General features: G+C 36.5%; 1 protein-coding gene across 1 annotated transcript in view; it reads right to left on the bottom strand.

Annotated features, from left to right (window-relative positions):
- The window catches only part of LOC124619380 (probable peroxisomal acyl-coenzyme A oxidase 1), a 96,151-nt gene that overhangs the window by 15,162 nt on the left and 61,076 nt on the right, over positions 1–19,913 (bottom strand). Inside the window, exons 7-10 of the mRNA XM_047145718.1 lie at positions 18,852–19,012; positions 12,182–12,344; positions 9,757–9,947; positions 7,060–7,212 (exon numbers count right to left, since the gene is read on the bottom strand). Coding sequence (XP_047001674.1) covers positions 7,060–7,212; positions 9,757–9,947; positions 12,182–12,344; positions 18,852–19,012 — 668 coding nt within the window. The remainder of the gene's footprint in view (positions 1–7,059; positions 7,213–9,756; positions 9,948–12,181; positions 12,345–18,851; positions 19,013–19,913) is intronic.

The raw sequence follows: 19,913 nt of genomic DNA on the forward strand, positions 1-19,913 counted from the left end.
ACTCTAGATGACATTCTTGGAGAACAACTCATACAGCACATAATCGTGTATGCTGATGACATTTTAATCGCGTCTCCATCTTCTGAAGAGCACATGTATATCCTCGATCAAGTTTTGAATACATTTGAATCAGCTGGAGTTACAATCAGTTTGCAAAAATCTGAATTCGCTCGAAAGAAAATCTAATTTTTAGATGTGTTATCTCATCAACACGGATTGAAACACATGAAATCCATTCGACCAAGGCATAATAACCCAGAACTTTTATTAATTGTAAACCAGATCCACAGAAATTAGAAGCTGTATGAAATTTTCCTGTGTCAACATCTGAGAAATAACTTCAATCCTTTCTTAGGTTCTATGGGTATTATTGTTGATTTCTGAAAGGACATTGTCAGTCATCACCTGCGTTACTGTCATTAATCAAGAAGAACTCTGTTTGGAGCTGGGGGACTGAATAACAAGAAGCATTTGATGAGATACAGTAACAACTTTTGGAATCTCCACTATTACACCAGCCTGACCTTCATGAACCATTTAATCTTGAAACAGATCCAGTGAGTGTGGACTTGGTGTTGTTCTATATCAAATAATCATTGAAGATGGTCAAGAACAGAACTGTATAGTTGACGTTTACAGGTCATGTTTTGACAGCATGGGAGAGAAAATGTACAGTGACGGAAAGAGAAGTGCTTGCAATTATTTGGGGCTTTGACCAATTCCACTATTTTCTTCTGGGATGGTGTACTATTGTATGGACAGATCATATGGCATTATCTCTCCTTCTGCACTGTAAATTACTTCTTAATTGTCTTTCCAGATGGGCTATCGCTCTGCAGGAATACAGTTTCGAGATTCACTACATTCCTGGTGAAACAAATGTGGTAGCTGATGATCTGACACATCTTCCTCAAAATTTGAAAAAAGTTTGTACAGATACACCACATGTGAACGACATCAAAATTAATTTCATGAAAGGATTTGAAGGAGAATCAAAAATTTGTTCCACACACACACACACACACACACACACACACACAAACAAACGGAACTTACACACACATGACCACAGTTTCTGGCAGCTGAAGCCACTCCGCTATATGTTGAGTGGCAACTATCCTTTTCATAATATTGTTACATTCCATCCTGGATTTTCCATAGTTTGAATATGTTATCTTGTACAAAAGAACAGACTTAAACTCTGAAGAATGGAGGCTTTGCATACCACAGCATATGACTGATTAATGTTTTAATTAAATACATCCACTATGGTTCTGGAAACTTTGGTCTGAAGAAATGCTTACAGCAATTTGAAAAACTCACAATTTTCAACAACTACTCAGTGAGTTGACAGATTATTAAAGAATCTCCTGACTTATGTCAGTATACCAAAATATCTACAACGCAACATAAAGGACTTATGCACAACATTTTGCCACATAAAATAGGTGAGATTGTTGGGTTAAATCTTCTTCGACTTTTTCCAAAGTCTCATGGAAATTTCATACATAGTCATCATCGAATTATTTTCAAAATTTGTTCATTTCTTCCCACTAAGAAAAACTAACAGTAAGATTGTCATTAAGAAATTGAAAGTGGGTTACTTTCTGAATACCATACGACTGTGTAGTATTTTGACAGATAATAGACTGTAATTTCATTTTAAGGTATGGAAATCATTTATTGATTGGTACATCAACATATAGACCTGCATCGAAACCTGCGGAACGTACGATGCGCGTACTTGAACGACTGTTTAGAGCATATTGCGGAAGGAAGCACATTAATTGGATAATAAGTTGTCTGACTTTGAAGAGGTAATGAACAGCTTAACCCATGATAGTGCTGGTGTTCCAGCTTGTACCATTTTGCATGATAAAGAACCTGACAGTATCTTTGATGAATTTATTTATTTTCCATCACAAAGTGAACTGACGGCTGGGGGCAAAAACGCAGCAACAACATACAGCTCTGAAGCAAATGGATGGCCTTGGCAAGAAAAGAAAGACAGAACCATTTAGTGAAACCTGTTGTGTATAAGATCAGGGATTGTTTATTAATACAATACCATTTTAAATAGTCCGTAGCAAAGGAAAAAGTTACGAAGTTTTTACATTACTATTTGAGACCATTTAGAATTTGGAGAATAGTACAACCCAACTCTGTTGAAATAGAAAAACTTAATGGGAAAAATATTTTGGACCTCATCTTGTTGAAAACATCAAACTTTATCACATGAGGCTGGAAGGAAATGGAGAAGAATAGTGTGATAGTGCTCAAGACAAGAACAGAATGGTTGAGGATTTTTTCCCAGTGAGTTAGGATAACAAATTGATTGAGTTTTTTTCTTTGTACGCTGCTATTAAGATGTTAATAACAGAGAATTAATGAATAGTTTGATTTTTTGCAAGTGCTATGATGTAATATGTCTTGTGATGGTTTTCAAACTTAATTTGCTTAGGAATTATTACAATGTGAATGTACTTAAATTTCATCTCTGTGCCATTTTGAATTGTACTGTTAGCATGTGATGATTACATTTATTTTTGTTGTGGTTAAAGTGTGTTAAAGTGAAGTGTCCTGCTGCATGTTTTCTTTCTGTGTTTATGAGGTACCATAACCTGGCAGTATTACGTCACCACTATGTCAGAGTGTGCAAACTGCTGGCTCATGGAAAGTAACCAATGTCACAACATGTGACATCCAATAGATTACAAATTCTCTGCTGAGTGGCGCACTGTGGCAACCAGCCATGCTACACTGCCACCACCGCTGTAAGCAGCGCAATGTCCCCCACTCCACCAGAGCATCTCTGTGTGCAGTCGCCCTACCCAGCAGGCCATGGACAACGGGGTGTTTATCAACAAACCCACATGATGTGGAGCAGTGTCACTGTTGTGAATCCCATGTAATGTATTTACTTTGCTGGTTAGGTATTTTTTTAAAAAAAAAAAAAAAAAAAAAAAAAACAATGAGTACCCACTACTGTAGTGATTAAATGTGATACCAAAGTGCAACAAAAATATTTTTTGGATATTGCAAAGATGTAAGGTATTTATGTATTCATGTATTTGTCTCATGCACTCACTGCAACTGAAACAACATTTGCCACCTTTCCCCCCCCCCCCCCCCCCCGCCCCCCTTTTTTAAAATCCATTAATTACAGATGATGGATGTCACTTTGATTACTTATTTATCTGTGTGGCTGCATTGTTAAGCATGTGTGTCTTTTTGTTGTGTTATGACAATATTTCATCTTTGATTGTGGTGATAACAAGAATGTTAATTTTATTAATGATTATTACTGTCTGGTTTAGCAGTGCTTTATTAATTGATCTACTGAAATTGATTACTTCATTGACTAATTAAAAAGTTGATTACTTCAGTAGATACTTTAATGATGAACTTTAAAGTTGATGAATTCAGTTAGGAATAAAAGACAGAAGAATGTTATTTTACACAACAGTGGCAGTTAGATTACTGTATACTGTGCTGACAGTTTGTGGCTTAATGCCTGACAGTTTGTGGCTTAATACTCTCATCTTTCTTTATCGATCTCTCACAGGCACAAAGTGGGCTGTTTTGATGATGCTAAAAATAATTTCTCTTGGTAATGTTGTGGTGTGGTAACTCTCTTGGAATGACAATAACTTCAATATTTCTTTAATTAAGGTTATATCATATTCCCTTGTGCTCTTTACTGTTTACTGGGGCCCTTCTTACATGATCAATTTCACACTGAAACTTTATGTCACCACAAATTTCTAGGCAAAATTAATTTTTGAGATCTGAGAGCATGTGAGGGTAGTGTCTTCACATGCCAAGTATTTGCTGTATGTTAATAATTTAGAATGTATAGTTACTGATGAAGTTCTCCATTGAACGTGTTGTAGCTGTGGCTACCAGAATAAGTTAATCTTTACTTGTGGACAGTAGGCTAGAGACCAGTCATTGTTGTGGTGTGAGTTAGTTGCAGTTGGACTCTCGGCGAGGACAGAGTGAGCCAAGTTGGATAGTGCATTCATTGGCACTGCTCGGTTGTCTTAATGATTTTACAGCATGTCCATGCCACAATAGGTTGTTGCTTAAATTTCATTGTGGCATGTAGATTGAAATGCTGAATGTTATCAAAAGTGTTGATGTTTACTGAGTGAATAAATCATAACTTGTGACCCCTTAACAATCAATGTTCTCAATTCAAACAGTCGTCATAGTTCCTCTGGAGGAATTATTTAAAGAGATTATCTATATGGAAAGTTTGTTAGAAAAGTGAAGAGTGACTGAACTGCAAGAATGCAGCTACATTAACTGAGAACAAGACTATGTATATCACATATGGAAATGTGATTATGACGTACACGCATGTCAGGTGTATTTTAAGGTCCGACATGTGCTGAAACACAGTTTTACAGTATTCCACATGATAATACACCCACAACCAAAACTGCAATAGTATTGTCTAATCAATTAATTTTAAAGTCATTGGCAACCGTGATGACCTTCAAAAAATTTGGCATGACCGTGAACCCCAGATAAGAGAAGTTAATCACTTAATACTGGTTCTTAAAACTTCAAAAGTAGCCTTTCACAAGAAGGTTTGTATGAATCTTCAAGTGTCTGCCAGATCAGTTTTTTCTGAATGTCTATGACACTCTCCCATGATTCAGACAAACCTGTGTCCATTTGTGCTGCCCTTCTTTGTTTACAAAATAATATAATTGGATAGATAAAAAAAATCTACTCATCAAGCAGCAGCAGAACACACACATAAAAGCAGGTTATAATTACAAAAGCTGTCAGAGTCAGTGGCTCAGTCTTCAGGCAGAAGGGTTGAAGGAGAAGGAAGAGGAGTGAAGAAAAAGGACTGGAGAGGTCTAGGAAAAGGGGCAGATATCGGGAGATGTACGGGACGGGGTAAGAAATAAAGACAGACTGTTGGGGACTGCACTGGATGAGATTTGAAAACCTGAGAGCTTAAAGGTGGAAGTCAGGGTAATATGCAAGACAGAGATTACTGATAAAACATCATACATGAGTTAATAAGAGTGAAAAGCTAAGTGCATTGTACATAACAGAGGTGGAGGGGGACAGCAAAAGATAGACAAGACAGAAAATGAAAGATGTAGAAAAATACAATGGAGTGAATAAAGGAAGAAATGAAGAGATGCAAGAAATTAACATAAATTAAGACCAGGTAGGTGGCAAGAACATAGGACACGTTATAGTGTTAGTTCCCACTAGTAGAGTTCTGCAAAACTGATATCTGGGGGAAGAATCCAGATGGCGCGTGTGGTGAAACCAGGCACCGAGGTTACAACTGGACTGTCATGTTGTAAAGCATGCTTTGCAATAGGATATTGTGTGTTACCACTGTACACCTTCTGCCTATGCCCATTCACCCTAACTGATAACTTCATGGCATTCATGCCAATGTAAAAGGCTGAGCAGCATTACCCCACCAGCCTAGTTCAAAAGCAGATTTCCGGCCATCACATCCAACCCTGGTACTGCTGATCCCTCCAAAAACCAACTTCGGAGCACACCACTTGTCACACAGTAATATCCTGGTCCTGAATGTATTAATTAGCTACTTCAACAAGGCCACGACTTCCTAAAATCATGCCCTGAAATGTGGGACACACTGTCTTAGATTTTGCCCACCACACCTAGAATACCTTTTCATTGCCATTCCAATCTCCGCAATATCCTTGTCATAGTCAGACTCTATGCTCTTTATGCACCCATCTCCCTACGCTATGGCTCCTATCCTTGTGGCTGTCCCTGCTGCAAGACTTGCCCTGGGCACCCTCCTACCACCATCTATACCAGCCCTGTAACTGGGAAACATATACTATCAAAGGGGACAGCAACCTTGTAAAAAGACACGTCATATACCGGCTGTTACGTAAACACTGTTGGGCCTTTTACATCGACGTGACTATTACCAAGTTATCAGTTAGAATGAATGGACATAGGCAACACACAATATCCTGTTGCAGAGCATGCTTTACGACATGACAGTTGCGACTTTGGTGCCTGTTTCACCACACACACCATCTGGATTCTTCCCCCAGTTACCAGTATTACAGAACTCTACAGGTGGGAACTAACACTACACTGTGTCCTAGGTTCTCGCCACCTACCTGGCCTTAATTTATGTTGCATCTCTTCATTTCTCCACAGTAGCTACTCCTTTCTTCACTCCATTTTAGTTTTCTACATCTTTCATTTTCTGACTTATCTATTTTTCGCCGTCCCCCTCTTACTTCTGTTACGAACAAAGCGCTTGGCTTTTCACTCTTATGAACTCATGCATGATGTTTCATCAATAATCTCTGTCTTGTGTATTACCTTGTCTTCCACCTTTAAACTCCCAGGTTTTCAAATCTCGTCCATTGCAGTACCCAAAAATCACTCTCTTTCCATCTCATATGGTAAAAATGTGTTTGGGCACAGAAGATTTTTCTATTTGCTTTTTTTGTCATATATCAGCCATAATAAAGACTACAGTTTCAAAAAACCTATCACCTTACAAGCAAAGTGCATTCCAAACTTTATGCTACAGGTCAGTGCAACAGGATGATACTAGTGGCTAGTGTGTCACATGGTACACTGTGTACTCATGCTCCATGTCGTCCACCATCTGCCTTCTTATATGCACACTACTTTTGTGAGTTCAACAGTGATGGAATAATAAACTTACTTTCTTCTAGTCCTGGTGCAAAGTACAGAATATGTTTCTAGTGGAATCTACATATTTTTTGAAAGTTTGTGGTATTTTATAACCACATACAAAAAGTATTTAATGATCTATCTATGGTCATAATATGGAGGATGTGAGGGGAAAAGATTCCTTGAAATCCATTTTGCTTTCTGCATGATCCTGAAATGAAAGTATCTTTGCCATATCCCATCTGCAGCACTGCTCCATTATGAACAAGAAACTGCTTACAATGAACCAAAGGACAATCACTTTTGTCGCAAACACTGGTTTCAGTTTTATAGCATAACTTCCATATGCTTTGTAAAAACTTCATTAACATTGTTTTCTGTACGTACCCTGCAGCCACTTGCCAGTATGCACGGATGAGTCCTTGCATTGTTTTCTCAAAGGTTCCCTCACTGCCTCTGCCTACAGCTTGGCGTAAGTAAGCCACCGTTGGTGTCAGTGCCTGATTGCTGGCAGCAAGGCCCCATGCTTTCATCAAGAACCTGCAGAAAGTTAACAATGATTTTACAGTTTAACAACCTTCAACGCAAAACAAAATAATGTATTTTCAAAAAACAAACTGCAGTGAGTAATGACAGATAAAGAGTAACTGTGTTGAGATGCAGTAACAGCCCAATAGACACCAATAAAAAGACAGCTGACACTGAAACTTATTCAACTAAAGCATCCATTCCATTTCACAGTGTATAGGGTTGAGAGAGAGAGAGAGACTAGAGTAGGTAAGGAGGAGGAGGGGGGGGGGTGAGAGTGATAAATAGGGAGACAGAAACATTTAAGAGTGCATATATTGTAGCCATAGATTTCTGTCCAGCAAAATGTATGGAAATTACTGAATCACTTATCAGTTAAAAAATCTACAGATATACAGCACATTTCAGGAGGAACATATTTTAAGAGATGGTAGTATAGACTAATTCAAGTAAAACATTCCATATCACAATGCATCCAGTTTTATTGTTCACAGAAACACAGCTGTTAGAATGTAACTCAAACAGAATACTGACAGAAGGTTTTTAAGCAAACACAATTGATAAACTTCAAAGTTTATTTTAATAAATTCCACTTATGACTTAAATGTGCTTTTGAATTCTCTTGATGATATCACCTGTCTGTGTGGTTACCTTTTCTTTGTAGACTTTGCCTTTCAACCACCACCACAGGCAAAGATCTAAAAGGGGCAAGTAACATGAAATTTCTACTGATCCATTTTTCAGGGATTGTTAGGTTTATATGATGTCTCACCTAACTACTACAATGTGCAGAACAACATACCCTCCCTTGTAGCCAAAGGAACCTCTTCCAATAATGCCAGAAGCTAATTTGCAGTGAAGTCTAAATAACTGGTCCGTCTATTATACCATACTGCACATTTACAGAGAAACATTCTTGAAAATGTGTCTCCATAAAGGCATGTGAGTTGTCATTGAAGAAACAATGTGAGTTATCAGTGTTATTTGATACAGTCATGAGTTAAAGTGGCTTCATCAGTAAACAATATTAATGAGATTAGCTGCTGATTTGCAATTAGCTGATGACAACATTCCAGTTGCCCACCTTCATATCCTCCTTGAAGGCCCTGAATCCACTGTAAATGGTAAGGATACAGGCCCTGCATATACAATGTCTGCCAAATTCTTGTATGTGAAACACAGAGACATGTAGCAACTCTGTGTGCGCATGTTTATGGACTATATTCTACAAATTTAATAATGGTTTGCATGAGGTCTCCTCAAAAAATTATGGAACATTCGTAATTTCATGGCCACTGCTGTGTTGGAGTGAAATGTAGTTGGCATCTCTGCACACACCTGTTTTAATGTGTAACTGCTGGAAGTTTCATTGTTGTATGTTAGTCAGTTGTTGTTCAGTGCTGTATTGAGTAGAATGTTGTGTCACACAGTTTGTGAATTTTGAGATGACAGAGTTATTAGAGCAATGTGTCTGCATTAAATTTGGTGTGAAACTCAAGTAAACCTTTACAGAGACACAACAAATGATGCAGGAAGCCTATAGTGATGAGTGCTTAAGCTGTACTCAGTGTTATGAATGGTTTACACGGTTTAAAAATGGCCAGATGGAAGTTAAAGATGACCCCATTCAGGATGTCCTTCGATGTCTACTGACGATGCTCATGTCAAGAATGTCAGGATTTTTGTTTCAAAATCTGTACACAGATACCTTATTGGCAGCCTCTGTATTTTTAAATGTGTGTGGCATGTTTAAATGATAGAGTGGAATTGGCCAGCAGATCACAGTCATGGTGCAAAAATTCAATTATCTACACTCAAGCGCAACTTCACAATCATAACATGTAGGCTTTCATGGCCAGCATCTTCATAAGTTAAAACTTCCGAGCTGAGAGGCCGTGGTCGATCTGTAAAAGACACACCTCAGAAGATGTTTCCCACAGCTGGCAATGAAACATAAGGAAGAAGTAGTTTTACAGATTGACCAAAGCCTCTCGACCTGGAAGTTTTAACTATTGACAACTTCACAACTTGAACTTCAAAAGAAAAAGATGGTTAATAACTAAACCCATGGAATGGGTGAGAACTTATCTCTGTAACTAGCTGTACATCTGAACCAATAAAAATCGAGCGCATGTTATAAGGAATGTTTATTTGAATTAGTGTATTAGTACAACTAATTCAATAAATATTATTTATTTACTATTCCTCCTATATTCACATGCAATGTGCCATTAAATGAATATTAAAAGCTGTGAAACTCTTATTATTTCCTTTGAATTAAACGTTACTGGTCTGAAACATTTGGCCTGCAATCTGCTGATTTTTTAATGGAACTTGTACCGTTCCACTCATTTATATGTACCTATTCTTCAACAGTATAAATATAAAGAGGAAAGTGTTAAAATAAGTCAAACATTCCATATCATAAATATAGCACTTTTTCATTCATTTTATGCCATTCTAACTCCTATTCTGCTTCACAGCAGTTTTATTCTTCTGTTTTCCCCAAATACACAAGGGCACTAATGACATGTGGCAGTACTATAGAGTTGTTACCTGGCAGTCTGCAGAAGCATAACGGTGTTCTCTCCCTCGTATGTGCAGGCAGCAGTTACAAGACCATAGATGCAGGGAAGATTGCTGGATGTCATGTAACCGTGACCACCACATGCTAGCCGGCAAGTTTCCACTCCTGCAGCTGCATCTGCAGTTGCAACAGCTTTCAGACAACATGACATTGCATGCAGCTGAAAAGAAAAGTAACTTATACCAACATCTGCAGTTGTTTTATTGATTCTTTCCTTTTTACTGATATTACACATGTTTGACAACAAAAAAGACAATAAAAAGCATGTTGTCTCCAGTGTTTAAAATACCATTTTTTCCTTCTTTCTATAACAGGTCATTCTTATTTGTTTGATATGACATAATATTAATTTTTAATTTTTGTGAAATTAAGAGTGAAACTGAAACTTCCTGCCAGATTAAAACTGTGAGCAGGACCAAAACTCAAATCTGGAAGAGGAAGAGGAAGAGGAAGAGGAGGAAGAAGAAGAAGAAGAAGAAAGGATACTGCAGAGAATTGGCTTAGCCACAGACTAGGAGATTGTTTCTGGAATGAATTTCTCACTCTGCAGCTGAGTCTGTGCTGTGTTGAAACTTCCTGACACATTAAAGCTAATTGTGCACCTGGACTTGAACCTAAGCTTGTCTTTGAGTGTGGATCATGAATGGTACCTGGCTGTCTTAGAGCAAGAGCACTGCACATGAAAGGCACAATTCTGGGTTTGAGTCCTGGTCCAGCCTACAGTTTTAATCTTCCCAGAAGTTTCGAAACAATGCACACTGCCTTGCAAAGTGAAAAACTAATTTAAGAATGAAACCAGCTGTTGGCCTGTTTTGATTTCACATAAGCAGTTGCTTTTCTTTGTTTATGGTGAAATTATACGACAATTTGATGTGTCTCCTGCACCTGAATCAAATGATTATGTACATTACGAGACAAATAAATCACAATTCACACTTCAATTCACAATTCTGGTACAGTTGAGTTTGACACGTAGATTGGGATGCTTGTGTCATCAGAAAACACTGTAGTCAAACAACCCCGATCACTTTTTAATCGTGTGCCAGTTAATTGCAAAGAAATTTTAATTATGTCACAGTTAATTATAAAGAAATTATGGTGGACAATGAACAGCAGAGGAGAAAAGTTGCTAATATGTTATTGCTACACTTGTTAAATTTTTGGTTACAGCTGAAAATGGATGGGGGTTTGATCCATTCTAGATAACTGTCTGGCTAAGCTTGACACATGATGAGGCAAAACTCACATCATCTAAAAGACTATGCCTTAACAAGACTGTAACATCAAAGTAATTTTCCACATTAATGAATGGCGTACATTACATACATACTTAATAAATTATGATTCTGTGGACAAAATAGAGTTAAGAACACTTATGTAAAAGAAAATAATTATTTTTCTCAATTTCAGTCCATAACTGGTACTGTAGGACATCAGATATACTAGTACAAACATGCTGTGAACTCATCATCAGAGAAAGTTAACTAGATGCAAATAAATAAGCTTACAAATCTGTAAATCTATTGTAGGGAAGAAATTAAGTTAAACATTTCTGGATCAGTGGTTCTTGGGTAATGAAAGCAACCTGAGGTTCATCAGTCTGTTTAATTTACAACTTTCTTTGTTAATAACCCAAATAAGTGTTTCAGTGTTGGTTTTTATCTAATTTCATTTTATATTTATTTCATTTTCTGTCTAACCAACCTCAATGTAAATAGTCTGTGTTTTTTAATCCGATCCGTACTTCTTTCCCATGGAATTTGCACTCCTCTCACCCCCACAGGCCTTTGATCCTTTTTGTGCAGTTTTTTAATTACAGATTTCAGTATGCAAGCTTGAATTAATTAATTTTTATAAACACAATGGAAAATCCAGATTGAAATATCAACAATCTAGGAAAAGAGAGATTGCTACTTACCCAAAGATGACTTGTTAAGTTGCAGACCGGCACAATTAAAAGACACTTACACATTAGCTTTACGCTACAGTATTTGTCAGAAAAAGAAGAGAAACACATGCACAGTCATTCACACAAACAAGCACATGTCACACACACATGTCCATCATCTCCAGCAGCTCAGACCAGAATTTCTGCTTGTGTTCTACGTCACAATTGCATTCCAATCCAAGCTGCAGGAGATGGCAGTCATGTATATGTGAGGTGTGCTTGCTTGTGTGAATGAATGTGTGTGTCTTTCTCTTCTTTTTTCTGATGAAGACAGTGGCTGAAATCTAATGTGTAAAGTCTCTCAATTGTTCCTGTCTGCTACTTAACCATCATTTTTATGGTAAGTAGCAATCTATCTTTTCCTACATAGTTAATTTTTATTCATTATTTTAGCACATTTTTTACATTAGTCATGTACGTAAGAAAGTGAAAAACAAATGACTTACCTCAGGCAGTCTTTCCATATCACCAGACTCCAATTCAGATGTGACACTGTTATACATTTCCCAAAGCCAATTTGCACTAAAGCGCAGAGCGAAGTACAAGGCAATATTTGGGAACAGTTTGTACTGTTGTGTAACGTAATCTATAATTTGGGGTTCCCTTTGCCTAAAATAAACAAACAGGATTAATAATTATAAATTTACACATTTTGAGTATAGCATGAATAAAGTGAAACCAAACTCGTGTTCTTCAAGTACTGTCTTGTAAGAGAGAAAGATGCAGGTAATCAATTGGATTTGGCATTTCTTGACTTTCAGAAAGCTTTCAAATGTAGGCCACACAGATGTCTACTACTAAGAAAACTACTTTAATACAGTACATCTAACCAGTATGACCCTACCATGTTATCGAGCTATTATTTTTGTGAACAGAGCCAGGCATCTAGTCCAGTTACCTCAGGTACAAGCAACGTCATGTGAAGTCGCAGTTGGTTCGCTCATAGTTTGTTAGTTAGTTAGTTAGTTAGTTTGTTAGTTGGTTGCATGTTCCATTGATCAATCGCACAGTACAGCAGCCATTATGATGTGGAACGTGTCAAGTACACAAGAAACACACATATGAAACAAGATTTTTAATATTAAATGACACAAAATGCATATACCATATTTATAGATTTTTTTATTCCTATTCAAGAATTCATCTATGGTATAGAAGGAATTGTCAAGGAGATACGTTTTCAATTTATTTTTCAAGCTATTGCTGCTGTCTGTCAGACATTTTATTTTTATCTTGTAATTTGTCGAAAATTTTTATAACAGCGTATTTTACCCGTTTCTGTGCCAAAGATAGGTTGCGTAAAGGATAGTGTAAGTCTTTCTTTTTTGTGGCATTACAATCATGAAAGTCACTGTTGTTTTTAAACTGGTCTATGTTGTTGAAAATAAATTTCATTAGTGAGTAAATGTACTGTGAGACTGTTGTAAGAATTCCCAATCTTTTAAAAAGATGCCTACAAGATGTGCGACTATGAACCCCACACATTATTCTAACCACTATCTTTTGAGCAGTGAATACTTTTTGTCTAGATGTTGAGTTACCCCAAAATATTATTCCACATGAGACTGAAAGTATGCAAAGTATGTTAGCTTACTAATTTCTATATCCTCAAAATTGGCAGTTATTCTGATTGCAAAAGTTGCTGAACCTAGTCACTTTAGACGATCCAAAATATGAATTTTCCAATTAAGATTCTCATCTATATGAACACCCAAAAACTTAGTATGCTCTATCCTGCCTACTGACTTCTGTTGATGTGTTATATTTATTGAAGGAATTGTACTTTTTGCAGCAGAAAATTGGATGTACTGTGTTTTTTCAAAGTTTAGAGCAAGCCCATTTGCAGAAAACCAATTAATGACTTTTCCAAAGAACTTATTTGCATCATTTTCAATTGGAGTTTCTTTTACTGGAGTAATAACAATGCTTGTACCATCAGCAAACGGTGTCAGTTCAGCTTCCTGTTTCAGATAGGAAGGGAAGTCATTCACATATATCAAGAACAGAAGGGGAACCATGATCGAATCTTGTGGAACACCTAATGTAATTTCACTCCAGTTAGATGAAGTGGCAAACTTATTTAAATCACTTGACCCATATAAGAAAACTTTCTGCTTCCTGTTCTGTAGGTATGACTTAAACCACTCATATGCTATTCCATTTATACCATAGAAATGTAATTTCTGTAACATAATGTCACGGTTCACACAATCAAATGCTTTGGACAAGTCACAGAAAATTCCTATTGGCGACATTTCACTATTTAAAGATTGTATTATGTGGACAGTGAAATTTTATATTGTTGTCTCAGTGGAACAGCATTTTTGAAATCCAAACTGGAATTTACCAAGTATCCTATTACTGTTGAGATGACTAAACACTCTTTGAGTACATTACTTTCTCGAAGATTTAGAAAATGCTGTAAGCAAGGATACTGGCTGATAATTATTGACATCTGTGTTTTCCCTTTATGTAGAGAGGCCTGACAATATTTTAACCTGTCTGGGAAAATACCTCGAGTTAGTGATGCATTACATATGTGACTCAGAATATCAGCTGTAATTGCTCCACATTGTTTTAATATCTTATTAGAGATGTCATCTACTCCAACAGAACATTTATTTTTCAAAGATTTAATAATTTTACTTATTTCACAAGAGGTTGTTAGGTGAAACTTTATCTGACTAAATTTTTTCAAAACAGACTCTTCCATGTACTGTCTGGCTTTTTCCTTTGAACTATTCTCACCAATTTTTTCTCCTACATTTAAGAAATGTTTGTTAAATACATTAGCTACTTGTGTACTGTTGGCTAGGATGGTCTCTTTCTCTTTAATAGTAATACTACCTACCCCCGTGGTTACTTTTCCTGTCTCCCTTCTAACAACATTCCATATCGATTTGATTTTATTGCTGGAGTTGTTAATTTCTTCTCTAACATACATATTTCTTGATTTCCTTACAATTTTTCCCAGTATGTTACAATAATTTTTATAGTGTAAAACTACTTCTAGATCATTCCTAGTTCTTGTAGTCTCATACAGTTTTCTTTTTCTTTCTGAAGACACTTTAATACCTGTAGTAATACAAGGTTTCTTTGAAAAGTGTGTGGTGTCACATTTAGTAATTTTCTTCGGAAAACAATGTTGCATTTATCATTAGCATTTGGTTCATTATATATATCTTCCCAGTTTACATTTCCTAAACTTTCTCTGAAGTGATCTATAGATACCGAGTTGAGCACCCTCACACTTTTACTTAATGGTTTCTGAAGTGTACAGACTGTTAGGTTTTGTAAGTTAATCGGTTGTGCATCATGGTCAGATAATCCATTTACTACAGGGAAAGCATGGAATGCTTGTAGGAGAGTCTACTACTCAGTAAAATATCCAGTGAGGTAACATTACAAAGGTCACTGATATACATAGGAAAAAGTAAGGGCCTATGATGGAACCTTGTGGGACACCACATATAATTAGTTCTCATATGTATGATGTGAATAAATGTACACAGTTTAAGTAAATTGAGATACTATGGTGTTACAAGAAATGCTGCAAAATGGCTCAAATTTTATCACTCTGATAGGAAACATACGGAAAAACTCCTGTATTATCCATTGGGAACTAATAACTTAAGGTGTCCCACAAAGTTCCGTCTTAGAGCCCCTACTTTTCTTCTGTATACTTATTCACATTGTATCCGTACTATCACAAGATCCCAAGCTTATTTACTTGTTGACGACACACAACGTTTCAATAAATAGCAAATCAAGTATAGTTTTAGAAAGATTGGTTAATGGCATTTTCGTCAACATTTGTACAATTTTTTATCACTAAAGTCTGAAAAGGCCTATTATACACAGTGTAAAACTTTTAAGACATTTCCATCAGTACACGCCTAAAATATGACGAAAAACAAGTAAAAGAGGTTGACAGTGTTAAATTCTTGAGATGATAACTTATAATAAATTCAGTTGGGAGCAGCAGACCACAGAATTGTTGAAGTGTCTAAACAATTTTTTATTTGCAATATGGATGTTGTCAGACATAGGTAGTAATAAAAAAGCTAGCATATTCCACTTACTTTCATTCCATAATGCCATATAGGATCATTTTTTGGGGAACTCATCCAACCTAGTAAAGGCTCAAGAGTCTAATAGTGTGTAATATGAATTATTTAGTCTGTTATTGTTGTTGTTAGTTTTACAACAAGTTTTACATCCACAAGGACATCCTCACTATGGATCTATGGAATGAAAAGGACACTTAATCTAAAATAAATAAGTGAACAAGAAGTGCACCCAAATGCCTATTTCTGGGGCTATGCTTTTTGATTACAGCAACCCCAAACAAGGCCTGTTAGAATTTCAGATTTTGAAACAATAAGTCACTTATATAGAAATAAAAGCCTGTATGTTTGGTGCAGTACATGAATTTATTAGGAAGGGTTGCAAATCAATGAAATATGACTCATAAGAATGAAATGAATTGAATAGATTCAGAGCACAGTGTGTGTAAATTAACAGAAAATTGAACTATTATTATATGTTTTAAGACCATCTGAAGGGTTCCTGAATTATCCTAAAAATCAGTCAGCTAGGACAGTTGCCCACAATAACTACAATGTTAACTTCAAAAGTGAATGTATGATAAGCAATCAATAGTTACTAAATTAATCTTTAGTACTACTACTACTAAAAGGAATTAGTCCAATAGCTTATCCAATGCACTACTTTTAAATGTGCCTGTCCACTGCTCAGTATCTCCTCTATGTGACAAGTAGCAATTTGTCTAAATTCATATTGTTAATTTTCAGAGAAAATTGCAGAAAATCTCTCTTAGGTACCACTTACAGCATATTGCATTGTAGTCACAATTCTTCTTCAAGAACAGTAGATCAAAGCCTACTAATATATCATGAATGACATAGTTACAGTTTTAACGGGAGGAACTTGTTATTAGCCATGTGATACAATATTATACGAGAGGCATTCCATGATTATCTACAATTTATATATCCACTATGAATCTCTCTGTCTCAGCAGATACATGCACTTTTTCTACATAGACTCCATTAAGCTCCACACACTTACACCACCAAGGTGGTAATTACTTTATGTCTTCCTCGATACACTTTTTTGGAGTCTGTTTCACCCACCGCAGGACACCAGCTTGAAGTTCCTGGTTGTTTGTGAAATGACGTCCATGCAGTGGTTTCTCATAGTCATGGATCTATGGTAATAAGGAGGGATCAAGTCAGGAGTATATGGTGCATGTCACAGTACCTGGAACTCCTCATGGTTGTCTGACTTGGATGGGGATGGGCATGATCATGTTGCAAGAGCACTCCTTTCATCCATTTTCCTGTTCGTTTATTTTGAATTGCATGTCGCAGCCTCCAAATACATCATGCTTTTGGACGGTGGTCCCTGGTTCCAGTCAGTTAACGACGGGGTTCCCTCCTTGTACCATGTGTTTTTCCCTGAAGGCACTGCATGGGACTTTTTCAGGAGGTTACTTGTACGCTTCCGTTGCATTGATTGGGCTTTGATCTCCAGCTCATGGTAGCAGAGTCAAGTTTCATTGCCAATCCTGAGTTTGGACATGACACCTTTCAGATCCTAGCTGTGGCATTGAAGGGAGGCCACTTCATATGTCTTCGCAATGTTGTGTTTGTGCTGCATTCAGGGATTTGGGGATCCACATGGTGGACATCTTTCTGAGTTTGACCCTTTGAGTGCCTGTGGCTTCTTCCTGAAACTATTATTTTATTATTTTTATAATTACCAGTGTCTTTAGCATGAAACAACCAATGCTGCCACTGATGCTGTCGCAAGACAGAGACATCTAGTGGTACACATCTAGTGGTACAGTGAAGTACTTCTACTAATATAGTACATTGTAGCAGTCACTTACAGCATTGAGAGCAACAGTCACATGGTGACTGTGCTAGTGATTGTAGGAGATTGTAAATTTATTGTAATGTAATTTGAGTTTGTACTACTGCTTTTATGAGTGGTTTCAAACAGGAGCCATTGGCACAGATGTATTTGCAATACAGAATTTATTAAATTTTAGGCCTACTTTTGCTTGTTATTTAGGATTATAATTTAATTTACATGTTACAAGTTCATGGAATTTCCAAGATGCGGGACTTCGCCAAGGAAAAATGCAAGTTTGCTTTCACACATATCATATGAAATGATGGCTACTTGAAAACTATATCCCAGCAGTTTCAAAGTAAAACCACCTCCTTAAGACAATTGATTGTCTACAGTTGGCTGATTTCTTCTTTTATTTTATGCTTACTACGATAATAAAGGTTGATATCGTGAAAAATTTTAAAATTACACTTTTCATATTGTTGGGACTCAAAATGATAAGCTATTCATGCACTATGTAGTGCACAGTGCCTTTTGCAAGACCTACGGCTGCCTCCAATTCTGTGAATGTCATGCACCTATTCTCCTGAATACACTTTTCCACTCTTAAAATGCTGACTGGTGTTACCAATCTTTTCCTTCAAGATTGGTTCCTTTCTCCATTGATGTGCAGCCACTTTTACAGCCATCCATCCAATTGTACGCAGTTTTTGTGATGGTGTACACTTTCCACACACTACCACCAATCACCTGTGAGTATTGAAAACATTTATACCCTCCTTCCACAGAAATCAAGTCGTCCAGCACCATCCTTGATGAGCTAAAAGCCAATTTTTACACTTCTTCCAAAAGAAATTCTGTAGTAGTATTTCCTTATTATTTTGATAGAAGAAGTGCATAATTATTCCTCTAGTAATGTTCTCCACTTGCATTATGGCAGCAGTTGAGAAAATGGGTTGCACTATATAGCGATTACATGTTAAGTAATTGTCCTACTACCTAGACCAAAGCACAATGTACTTGTAATCATAATTGTGTGTCAGATGCGCATCATGCGTGACAGGAATAAATAAACTGTAAATCAATATGAAATGCCCTTGTACTTAGAAACTACAGCAGGAATTTCATTAAGTACAACAATCTCATCATTCTTTAGGCATTCAAATAGAATTAACCAAAAAGTCAATGTCTTATAAAATGCTTATTCTACAAAATAAAAAATATATGCACACATACCCTGCTTTCATCTCTGATTGCCTACGCACAGCGCTGTACCTCGTAGCAATTGTAACTGCTTTTGATAAGTGGCTGGACATATCCTGTACTAGAACAACTCTGACAAACATCATTGTTCCGTATGTTAACTTGTCACTGGGAGACTTCACATATGTTCCATCCTAAAAGGAAATGTCAGTCTCAGTTTTATTTGGCAACGAATGCCTTGGCTATAGATAATTTGCAAAACTCAAACATGCTAAAACATACATATAGCTTTAACACATTCACAATTAAATGACTCACACATTCTCCTGAAATTCAGCAATTTTTTTGCTAATAACACTCCATTATTTCCGTGCTGTGCTAAAAGCCAATTTTTACACTTCTTCCAAAAGAAATTCTGTAGTAATATTTCCTTATTATTTTGATAGAAGAAGTGCATAATTATTCCTCTAGTAAAACAATTACTGGCTATTAGTGATGGTTGTTCTGAGTGTGCCACAAAGCAACAGACATTTGTCAGTTCCTTATTAATACTATTTTTGTGCTATTGTAAGTATAAGTATTCTTATTGCAGTTCATTGGCATCTACTTGAAACAAACAGAAATGTGGATTCTGAAATACATTTTTCGTTATATTTTCGTAATAAAATATTGAGTATTCATGTGCTATGTGAATTTATCAGAATCACCTATTTTATCATTTTGAATAAATTTGCTCTGCAATGTTCCAAAATAATCCTGTGGCCCTCATGAATCATCATCTGTCACAGTACGTATGATGATGCAAATATTAAAGACATTCTACAATCCACAAAAAAGTATCTCTTTTTTGAAGCCTCGTTATTGTCTCCCACAGTGGCCAAAATATTGAAATTTGGCTCAAAGATGCCTAGAAGCTTCCTTTGTAATGGTGCAAAAATGTAATGCCTGGTGATATCACTCTTGGACTCCATGACACGTCAAGCTACAAGGTATTGACACATGCAAAAAAGAGGCCACAGCTCGGAAGTTGATGTGAGTTGTAAAATGGGATAATGATGTCACATTGGCACCAAATTTCAACATAATTCTGCCCAG

This window comes from Schistocerca americana, chromosome 1, assembly GCF_021461395.2.
Source record: "Schistocerca americana isolate TAMUIC-IGC-003095 chromosome 1, iqSchAmer2.1, whole genome shotgun sequence".
In the NCBI taxonomy this organism is placed as follows: Eukaryota; Metazoa; Arthropoda; class Insecta; order Orthoptera; family Acrididae; genus Schistocerca; species Schistocerca americana.